This window comes from Doryrhamphus excisus, chromosome 13 (assembly GCF_030265055.1).
Source record: "Doryrhamphus excisus isolate RoL2022-K1 chromosome 13, RoL_Dexc_1.0, whole genome shotgun sequence".
Taxonomy (NCBI): domain Eukaryota; kingdom Metazoa; phylum Chordata; class Actinopteri; order Syngnathiformes; family Syngnathidae; genus Doryrhamphus; species Doryrhamphus excisus.
The window spans coordinates 18597366-18609196 of NC_080478.1; the positions used below are offsets into that span (position 1 = coordinate 18597366).

Consider the following 11831-nt stretch of genomic DNA (forward strand, 5'->3'; position numbering starts at 1 on the left):
ACTTGCCTTCTAAGATGACGTAATGTCTGTTTCGGTCAAGTAGTATTTTTTGGTCAAATGCGACTTATACTTATAAAAAAAACAAAAAAAACCTTAAACTATATTAGGAAAGCAGGAAGTGAACAAATGTAACAGTTACTGATTGTAAAAATTTTTTTAACATCTTTTTAATTAAAAAAATAAAATAAAAAAACTTTAATTATATTACAAAGGCTGGAAGTGAACAAATGTAACAGTTACTGATTAAAAAAAACTTAAATTATATTAGAAAGCAGGAAGTGAACAAATGTAACAGTTACTGATTGTAAAAGTACCAGATGGAGGGGTAGGATTCAATAAGCTTTGCTTCTTCCTACTCCTTTTGGACATGTGGAACTGTGAACTGATTATTTGATGCATTCAATTGTAATCTGATGCATGTTCAAATGAAATAAAACCATCAAAAAAATTCTTAATTTAAAAAAAATTAAAAAAAATGTTTTTAATAAAAAAAAATAATAATAATTTTAATTTTTTAAATTTTTTTTTTATTTTTTAAAATTATTTAAATAATAAAATAAAAATACTTAAATTATATTAGAAAGCAGGAAGTGAACAAATGTAACAGTTACTGATTGTAAAAGTACCAGATGGAGGGGTAGGATTCAATAAGCTTTGCTTCTTCCTACTCCTTTTGGACATGTGGAACTGTGAACTGATTATTTGATGCATTCAATTGTAATCTGATGCATGTTCAAATGAAATAAAACCATCAAAAAAATTCGTAATTTAAAAAAAATTAAAAAAATGTTTTTAATAAAAAAAAAATAATAATTTTAATTTTTTTAAATCGTTTTTTTTTTATTATTTAAATAATAAAATAAAAATACTTAAATTATATTAGAAAGCAGGAAGTGAACAAATGTAACAGTTACTGATTGTAAAAGTACCAGATGGAGGGGTAGGATTTAATAAGCTTTGCTTCTTCCTACTCCTTTTGGACATGTGGAACTGTGAACTGATTATGTGATGCATTAAATTGTAAACTGATGCATGTTCAAATGAAATAAAACCATCAAAAAAAATTCTTAATTTAAAAAAAATAAAAAAAATGTTTTTAATTAAAAAAAAATAAAAAAATGTTTTAAAATTTTTTTAATCTTTTTTTATTTTTCTAAAATTATTTAAATAATAAAATAAAAAATAGTTAAATTATATTAGAAAGCAGGAAGTGAACAAATGTTACCATTACCATGTTTATTTTTTGTGTAGCTGAATAACCATTGTGTTAGCATATCTTACACCTATTCAGCCTGTTTTCTATTATTTCTTTTATTAATGTTAGAACTTGCCTTTTGCGACTTATATTCCAGTGCGACTTATGTATGTTTTTTTCTACCTAATTATGCATTTTTGGCATTGTGCAACTTATACTCCGGAGTGACTTATAGTCCAGAAAATACGGTATTAAAAAACAAATGTCCACATAAAGACACATTCACCAGCTGTCATGTGCATTGAGTTTGACACCCCCATTTCATTTATGATGTTTCTATTTCATAACTAATGTTGGCCGTCTCTTGAGGAAATCTCTCCAATTGATGTTTTATGCTAACAAAGCAGACGGCCCATCTGACTAACTCCTGTGCCCTTTTCATGCTCCACTGCGTCGTGGCCTGCAGCCATCTACCTGTGCAAGCGCACCATGCAGAATAAGGCCAGGCTGGAGCTCGCCGATTATGAGGCTGTAAGTATTTGCTCTCTTGTTGCAGACCTTCTACGTCGTCTGATTGCTCTCAAGAGCTGAAGCGGTGGATCTTGCCAGAAAATGTTATTATTAAATTATAAGCTTTTATATCATCTAGAAAGGTGTGTTTTTTTCCCTTTTTAAGACATATTTTTACAAAAGCATCTAGCGTCATTGGAGGGACTTAACAGTGAAAGCACGTATTGTTCTGTAATTTCTGTTCTTCTGTTCTTCTGTTCTGGTCCACATCACTCCAAATTTGATTTTGCGTCGTTTGTTAGGCTGCATGGTGGTCTAGTGGTTAGCGCGAAGACCTCACAGCTAAGAGATCAGGGTTCAATTCCACCCTCGGCCACACTCGTTATGCGTGGGTTTTCTCTGGGTACTCCGACGTCCTCCCACATTCCAAAAACATGCTAGGTTAATTAGCGACTCCAAATTGTCCATAGATACGAATGTGAGTGTGAATGGTTGTTTGTCTATATGTGCCCTGTGATTGGCTGGTGACCAGTGTGCCCTGCCTCACGCCCAAAGACAGCTGGGATAGGCTCCAGCACCCCTGCGTGACCCTCGCGAGGATAAGCGGTAGAAAATTAATGAATGTTTTCCTAGAGGGGCTGCACAGTGGACGAGTGGTTAGCGCACAGGCCTCACTGCTAAAAGACCCATGTTCAATTCCACCCTCGGCCATCTCTGTGTGGACTTTGCATGTCCTCCCCGTCATTCCCCGTTTCCTCCCACATTCCAAAAACATGCTAGGTTAATTAGCGACTCCAAATTGTCCATAGGTATGAATGTGAGTGTGAATGGTTGTTTGTCTATATGTGCCCTGTGATTGGCTGGCCACCAGTGTAGGCGGGTGTAAGACAGCTCGGATAGGCTCCAGCACCCCCCGCAACCATAGAAAATGAATGAATGAAAGAGAGACTTACAGTTTGAGCTGATGCGGTCGTTTACTGTATCATAAGAGTGTCTTTGATGTGTTGCACCGAGCTCTCGTTTTTGTACAACAGCACTCTAGTGTGTTATAATATTCAAATGACTCTGCAAGTATTATCCCACATACTTACCTTCTCTAAGATCCAGGTCATTTTATGGCTGCGGGCCTCATTAAGTTCACTGTTTAACACCCGCTTGTTGGTCCTCCTACTGTTTTCTCTCTTTGCAATGAGGTCATGACAGATGCTAGCTTGTAGTGTTGATAATGACATACAAAATGGTATGTGTGCAGATTGGATCATGTGATACTTGCGCATTAAATATGCAGATTCGGTTAGGGTGACCATATTTTGATGACCAAAAATCAGGACACTCGGCCTGATGATGGCATACTCCAATGATACTTTGATGTCTTATAATGTCAATACCTTTAAAGTACACCTCGTCTATGTTGATAAAAAATTGTTATATTACAAAATGCTACCTATAATCAAAGACACACACAAAAAATACTCAAAAATACTCAATATGCAGATTTGGTTAAGGTGACCATATTTTGATGACCAAAAACCAGGACACTTGGCCTGATGACATACTCCAATGATACTTGATGTCTTATAATGTCAATACCTTTAAAGTACACCTCGTCTGTGTAAATAAAAAAATGTTATATTACAAAATGCTACCTATAATTAAAGACACACACAAAAAAATACTCAAAATACGCAAAAATACGCAAAAATACGCAAAAATACGCAAAAATACGCAAAAATACTCAAAAATATACAAAAACTAAAAAAAAATACTCAAAAATACTAAAAAAATACTCAAAAATACTAAAAAAAATACTCAAAAATACTAAAAAAAATACTAAAAAAATACTCAAAACCGGCATGAAAATTATTCCAAAAACAGAACGACACCAGGTTGCTTACATTTTGGAATGTAAACAATATTTTGGGGTAGCAACTGAAAGTCACGGCTGCACAGCGGTCGAGTGGTTAGCGCGCAGACCTCACAGCGAGGAGACTAATGTTCAATTCCACCCTCGTTCCATCTCTGTGTGGAGTTTGCATGTTCTCCCCGTGCATGCGTGGGTTTTCTCGGGTTTCCTCCCACATTCCAAAAACATGCTAGGTTAATTAGCAACTCCAAATTGTCCATAGGTATGAATGTGAGTGTGAATGGTTGTTTGACTTCCTTTATTGTCATTGCACAATAACACAGCAGTGAAATTGCCACCGAAATGTCGTTGCCTGGCTCCCATATAATACCAGCGACAAAAGAAGATAAATAATAATAATAATAATAATGTGGGCTGCACGGCGGTCCAGTGGTTAGCGCACAGACCTCACAGCTAGGAGACTAATGTTCAATTCCACCCTCGTTCCATCTCTGTGTGGAGTTTGCATGTTCTCCCCGTGCATGGGTGGGTTTTCTCCGGGTACTCCGGTTTCCTCCCACATTCCAAAAACATGCTAGGTTAATTAGCGACTCCAAATTGTCCATAGGTATGAATGTGAGTGTGAATGGTTGTTTGTCTTGTTTGTCTCTAACGTTGTGCCTGATTGCATCCTGCAGGAGAACCTCGCTCGGCTACAGAGGGCCTTTGCCAGGAAGTGGGAATTTATCTTCATGCAAGCTGAGGCTCAAGTCAAGTGAGTAGATGCATGAGACTTCATTGGGACTCCGTAGAAGCTGTTGCAGCACTTCTCTTACATCCATAAAGAAGTCATTCTCAACCAGTGTGCACACTTCATGATAAATGACTGCTCTCTAGTGGCTGGCATTTGTAGGTACATATATATATATTCCTTGTCCCGGTCATTTATACTAGAGCATCTTATGTATTTAGAAATTAACTCGTCTTTTTCTCTAGTTTTTCTCTACTTTTTCTCTAATCTATAATATTTTGATGTAATGTAGCAGTAGTGATTTAACTTATTGTTTTGAAGTGTCCTTGGGTGTTATTAGAATGTGCGTGCACAGTATTGTTAGCATTACATTAAAAAACAGTTTCATTATTATTACTATCAGTTATATTTTTGAATAATTCAACTTTAATTATACAGGGACACGTTTTAATTTTTAATTTTTAATTTTTAATTTTTAATTTTTAATTTTTAATTTTTAATTTTTAATTTTTAATTTTTAATTTTTAATTTTTAATTTTTAATTTTTAATTTTTAATTTTTAATTTAATTTAGTTTTTGTGGCTTTGGTCTATCACGGTTTGTTGAATATATATTATTTAATAAAACATGCTTTTTTATGGTTGAAAAAGACGCATATTGGAGCAGATATTACATATTTTTGGCATGAGTATAAAAATGGCTACATGAAATAAAACACAATTATAAGGCATTCCGAATAATAATTTCTAATAAAAACACGGGCTAACTACTAACTACTGTTACTGCAGGAACCCATTTCCAGCTAAAACTGGTCACTTCCTGTCCACCTGCCACTTCAGCTCCCGTTGGGAACTCATTTATAGCAACACACACAAGCATAAGTCTTATTTCTTAATTAAATAGCTTATTATATATATTATATACATTAACTACTGTTATTGCAGTAACCCATTTCAAGCTAAAACTGCTAAAACTGATCACTTCCTGTCCACCTGCCACTTCAGCTCCCCTTGGGGACTCATTTATAGCAACACACATAAGCATAAGTCTTATTTCTTAATGAAATAGCTTATTATATATATTATATGTATTAACTACTGTTATTGCAGTAACCCATTTCAAGCTAAAACTGCTAAAACTGATCACTTCCTGTCCACCTGCCACTTCAGCTCCCCTTGGAAACTCATTTATAGCACCACACACATGCATAAGTCTTATTTCTTAATTAAATAGCTTATTATATATATTATATATATTAACTACTGTTATTGCAGTTACCCATTTCAAGCTAAAACTGCTAAAACTGATCACTTCCTGTCCACCTGCCACTTCAGCTCCCCTTGGGAACTCATTTATAGCAACACACACAAGATTAAGTCTTATTTCTTAATTAAATAGCTTATTATATATATTATATATATTAACTACTGTTATTGCAGTTACGCATTTCAAGCTAAAACTGCTAAAACTGATCACTTCCTGTCCACATGCCACTTCAGCTCCCCTTGGAAACTCATTTATAGCACCACACACATGCATAAGTCTTATTTCTTAATTAAATAGCTTATTTACACTTATTTTGTCTAGTATATTGAGTAATATGAGTTTAACGGTGACTATAGGGGTGTTATTTTCTGGCTAGAGGGCTCCAATGATGTAAAAAATTGTATATAGTTTTTTGTAAACAGGTTTAATTTATCAACAGAATCGACCGAAAGAAGGACAAGGCCGAAAGGAAGATACTGGACAGCCAGGAGAGGGCATTTTGGGATGTCCATCGACCAGTGGTGAGTCACGCTTAAAGTCATACCGGTTGGATAAATAAGAAAAGGGATAAAGATGTGCAAGAATGCCCAAAAGTGATTGAGGGGAGGGTTCGATTACGTCGTTGGAAGCCACTTTGCACACGGGCCTTTCTCACAGAAAAGGATATTGAGCATGAATGACAACCCAAGCAGGAGAAACGTTGCTATCTGATGCAGAAACGCTGCCCGTATTTCACAGCCAGGCTGCGTCAACACCACAGAGATGGACATCCGCAAGTGCCGCAGAGAGAAGAACCCACACAGGGTGAAAAAGGTGACCACGACTGAAACTGCATTCAGGAATTTAGAAATAAAAAATATTCATAAAACAAAATATTTCTCCCTTTACCTTCTCCAGTCCGTTTATGGGCTACCAGATGACAGCCACAGCCAACCCAGTCCCGTCCATATCAGCTCTCAGCCTGCCAGGAAGCCCACCAAAGAGGACGTTCAGAAGGAGGTAATAGATGGCGTCCCCGTGAGTCATTATCACCTACCATCCATCATAATGACAACCAGGAAGCAACAGGGATGACTTCATACTCGAGTTCTTGTTTTTTTTAATGCACAAGATTAGACACATGCAATCCAATCAGTAACTGTTACGTTTGTTCACTTCCTGCTTTCCTAATATAATTTTATTTTATTGTATTGTTATAATATAATATAATTATATATATATATATATTGTATTTTTCTGCCTTTCTAATATAATTTAAAAATATATTATTCTTTTATGTAATTTTTTATTAAATTGTTTTATTATTTTAATTTTTTAATGGTTTTATTTCATTTGATTACAATTGAATGCATCACATAATCAGTTCACAGTTCCACACGTCCAAAAGGAGTAGAAAGAAGCAAAGCTTATTAAATCCTACCCCTCCATCTGGTACTTTTACAATCAGTAACTGTTACATTTGTTCACTTCCTGCTTTCCGAATATAATTTTATTTTATTTTATTGTATTTTTATAATATAATATAATTACATATGTATATAAATAAATGTAATATATATATATAATTTTATTTTATTGTATTTTTCTGCCTTTCTAATATAATTTAAATTATTATTTTACTTAATTTTTTATTTAATTTTTTTAATTATTTTAATTTTTTTAATGGTTTTTATTTCAATTGAACATGCATCAGATTACAATTGAATGCATCACATAATCAGTTCACAGTTCCACATGTCCAAAAGGAGTAGGAAGAAGCAAAGCTTATTAAATCCTACCCCTCCATCTGGTACTTTTACAATCAGTAACTGTTACATTTGTTCACTTCCTGCTTTCCATAATACAGTTTAGGTTTTTTTAATTTAATTTTTTGAATTTAATTAAAAAAAAGTTTTTATTTGTTTTTAATAAAAAAAAAAATAATGGTTTAATTTCATTTGAACATGCATCAGATTACAATTGAATGCATCACATAATCAGTTCAGAGTTCCACGTGTCCAAAAGGAGTAGGAAGAAGCAAAGCTTATTAAATCCTACCCCTCCATTTTGTACTTTTACAATCAGTAACAGCTACATTTGTTCACTTCCTGCTTTCCTAATATAAGTGAAGTTTTTTTTTAACTTAATTTTACTTTTTAATTTGTACTTTTTAATTTGTGAAATGCACTGTAATGTTTCATATATTTGCCCAAATAAAAATTGTAAAAAAAAATCTTTGCCATCAGATTACCTTCCTCAACCTCCAGCTGGACCGACACTGCATGAAGGTTTCCAAAGTAGCAGACAGCCTGATGGGCTACACAGAGCAGTTCATGGACTACGACCCCTTTGTGTCGACCGTTGAGTCCTCCAACCCTTGGGTCAGCGATGACTCCTCCTTCTGGGACCTGGAGGCAAGGTGAGACAGGCGTGGCACCTGGGGTGTCCCTAAAGTTTCTCCAGATTCTAACACATCGGACCTTCTTTTTCTCTCGATGGAACAGTCGGGATCCCAGCCAACAGCGCGTAAAGAAGTGGGGCTTCTCCTTAGAGGAGACTCTGAAAGACTCGGCAGGACGAGACCAGTTCTTGAGGTTCTTGGAGTCGGAGTTCAGCTCAGAGAACCTACGGTGAGATGATCGTTTATTGTTCTGATGACGATTCATTCATTTTCTACCCCTTGGGGTGCTGGAGCCTATCCCAGCTGTCTTCGGTGGAGTACACCCTGGACTGGTGGCCAGCCAATCACAGGGCACATATAGACAAACAACCATTCACACTCACATTCATACCTATGGACAATTTGGAGTCGCTAATTAACCTAGCATGTTTTTGGAATGTGGGAGGAAACCGGAGTACCCGGAGAAAACCCACTGCAAACCCCACACAGAGATGGCCGAGGGTGGAATCGAACTTGGGTCTCGTAGCTGTGAGGCCTGTGCGCCAACCACTAGACCACCGTGCAGCCCTAGCTTATTTATTCATTCATTCATTTTCTACCGCTTATCCACTGGAGCCTATCCCAGTTGTCTTTGCGGCGAGAGGCGGGGTACACCCTGGACTGGTGGCCAGCCAATCACAGGGCACATATAGACAAACAACCATTCACACTCACATTCATACCTATGGACAATTTGGAGTCGCTAATTAACCTAGCATGTTTTTGGAATGTGGGAGAAAACCGGAGTACCCGGAGAAAACCCACTGCAAACCCCACACAGAGATGGCCGAGGGTGGAATCGAACTCGGGTCTCATAGCTGTGAGGCCTGCGCGCTAACCACTCATCCACCGTGCAGCCTTGCGTCATTAGTTTTTTCTTCTTATTTTTTTGTTAAAGACGAATCTCATTGGTCGAGATGTGTGGCGGAAAGGGGTGGGGTTAAACACACGCAACCCTATTGGCGACATATTTTTTGCAAAAGCATCTAGCGTCATTGGAGGGACTTAACAGTGAAAGCACGTATTGTTCTGTAACTTCTGTTCTTACTGCGCTGGTCCACATCGCTCCAAATTTGATTTTGTGTTGTTTGTTAGGCTGCACGGCGGTCGAGTGGTTAGCGCTCAGACCTCACAGCTTGGAGACCAGGGTTCAATTCCAAACTCGGCCATCTTTGTGTGGAGTTTGCATGTTCTCCCCGTCCGGGTACTCCGGTTTCCTCCCACATTCCAAAAACATGCTAGGTTAATTAGCGACTCCAAATTGTCCATAGGTATGAATGTGAGTGTGAATGGTTGTTTGTCTATATGTGCCCTGTGATTGGCTGGCCACCAGTCCAGGGTGTACCCCGCCTCTCGCCGCAAAGACAACTGGGATAGGCTCCAGTGGATAAGCGGTAGAAAATGAATGAATGAATAAATAAGCTAGGGCTGCACGGTGGTCTAGTGGTTGGCGTACAGGCCTCACAGCTACGAGACCCAAGTTCGATTCCACCCTCGGCCATCTCTGTGTGGGGTTTGCAGTGGGTTTTCTCCGGGTACTCCGGTTTCCTCCCACATTCCAAAAACATGCTAGGTTAATTAGCATTACTCCAAATTGTCCATAGGTATGAATGTGAGTGTGAATGGTTGTTTGTCTATATGTGCCCTGTGATTGGCTGGCTACCAGATAGCGTGACGGTGTATGTTGCTTTTGTAGGTTTTGGTTAGCAGTACAGGATCTAAAGCGCCGGCCGCTGCAGGAGGTTCCCTCCAGGACTCAGGAGATTTGGCAGGAGTTCCTAGCCGAAGGAGCACCCAGCTCCATCAACCTGGACTCGCACAGCTACGAGCGCACGAGCCACAACTTGAAGGACCCTGGACGCTACAGCTTTGAGGACGCTCAGGTGAGGGACGTACGCGGCTGCGTTGCCAGAGCCTATAATGAGGCGACTAAATCCATGAATGACAGATAGGGGCCGTCCTCCATTGACGCGTCTGCTTCACAGTACGTTGGTGAAGTGTGACGTCCTTCAGAACAACCTTCAAATGCGTTGTCCTTGTATTTTCAGGAGCACATCTTCACGCTAATGAAAAGTGACAGCTATGCACGCTTTTTGCGATCCAACGTCTACCAAGACCTGCTGTTTGCCAGAAAGAAGGTGATTTCACAAACCTTGACATGCACCGTGTTTCTTACATCAGCTTTGGTCTTTTTTTTTAACGGTACGGCGGCAGTCACCATGAGACAAAGTCAATCAACAAACGCATTTTTAGGATAGTACATGTAGTACAAGTTAGCGTGCAGACCTCGCAGCTAGGAGACCAGGGTTCAATTCCACTTTCGGTCATCTTTGTGTGGAGTTTTATGTGGGTTTTCTCCGGGTACTCCGGTTTCCTCCCACATTCCAAAAACATGCTAGGTTAATTAGCGACTCCAAATTGTCCATAGGTATGAATGTGAGTGTGAATGGTTGTTTGAACAGTAAACAGGGTTCAATTCCACCCTCAGCTATCTCTGTGTGGAGTTTGCATGTTCTACCTGTGCATGTGTGGGTTTTCTCCGGGTACTTCGGTTTCCTCCCACATTCCAAAAACATGCTAGGTTAATTAGCAACTCTGAATCCTTGACGTCACTTCCTGTCCGCACACATTTAGTGCAACACACATTAATAATAATAATAACGATAACTTTATCTGATAATTGATCACTTTCTGATAATAACTCAAGCTAATGTTACTGTAATCCAGCTAAAACTCAACTCTGAATCCTTGACATCACTTCCTGTCTGCACATCTGGAACACATTTAGTGCAACACACATCACTAATAATAATAATGATAACTTTATCTGATAATTGATCACTTTCTAATAATAACACAAGCTAATGTTACTGTAATCCAGCTAAAACTCAACTCTGAATCCTTGACGTCACTTCCTGTCCGCACACATTTAGTGCAACACACATAATTAAAAATAATAATGATAACTTTACCTGATAATTGATCACTTTCTGATAATAATTGATCACTTTCTGCTAATAACTCAAGCTAATGTTACTGTACTCCAGCTAAAACTCAACTCTGAATCCTTGACGTCACTTCCTGTCCGCACACCTTTAGTGCAACACACATAACTAATAATAATAATGATAACTTTACCTAATAATTGATCACTTTCTGATAATAACTCAAACTAATGTTACGGTAATCCAGCTAAAACTCAACTCTGAATCCTTGACGTCACTTCCTGTCCGCACACATTTAGTGCAACACACATAACTATGGATTTTTAAATCTAAATGTCTTGTTTTCTCAGATTATATTAGGTAATACGAGTATATTTCATATTCATGTTCGGTGATAAATCTGTATATACTGTAATACATAAATGCTACTGCACAAAAGGCTAGTTAGTACATAAATTTAAATGACAAATGTCATTTTCTAAATAATACAATCCCAATTTGTAGTGGTGCCTTCCGTCCAATCCCATCATTCATCTACTTGTGCTCTGCTGCTGCTGCTGGCTTCTTCCACCTTTTGTGTCTTTGACCCTTCATATTTGCGATGCTCGACCCGATTTTTCCCCCCCTGACTAACGACATCACCGGCCATCTCATCAACCTCTGTGCCTGACCCCCAAAATCCACCGTCCCCCTTCCCTCCCACCCACACCCTCCTGCCTCCCATAGCAACAGCCTGCCGACCCCGAACAAGGCCGCCGCACCTCCTTGGAGAAGTTCACCCGCAGCGTGGTAAGTTGTTCCATAGCAAAATGGCTGCCTCACTATTACTACTACTACTACTACGACTACCATGCTATCATCACATGACTACACTAAGAGTACTGCGTTCAACCACATTCTGT

General features: G+C 38.2%; 1 protein-coding gene across 1 annotated transcript in view; it reads left to right on the forward strand.

The window, feature by feature from the left end:
• Window positions 1-11831, forward strand: part of LOC131140227 (regulator of G-protein signaling 6-like) — a 49317-nt gene that overhangs the window by 36356 nt on the left and 1130 nt on the right. Inside the window, exons 7-16 of the mRNA XM_058090454.1 lie at window positions 1662-1726; window positions 4247-4323; window positions 6005-6086; window positions 6304-6378; window positions 6463-6564; window positions 7791-7963; window positions 8049-8174; window positions 9681-9867; window positions 10033-10122; window positions 11656-11718. Of these exons, the coding sequence (XP_057946437.1) occupies window positions 1662-1726; window positions 4247-4323; window positions 6005-6086; window positions 6304-6378; window positions 6463-6564; window positions 7791-7963; window positions 8049-8174; window positions 9681-9867; window positions 10033-10122; window positions 11656-11718 (1040 nt within the window). The remainder of the gene's footprint in view (window positions 1-1661; window positions 1727-4246; window positions 4324-6004; window positions 6087-6303; window positions 6379-6462; window positions 6565-7790; window positions 7964-8048; window positions 8175-9680; window positions 9868-10032; window positions 10123-11655; window positions 11719-11831) is intronic.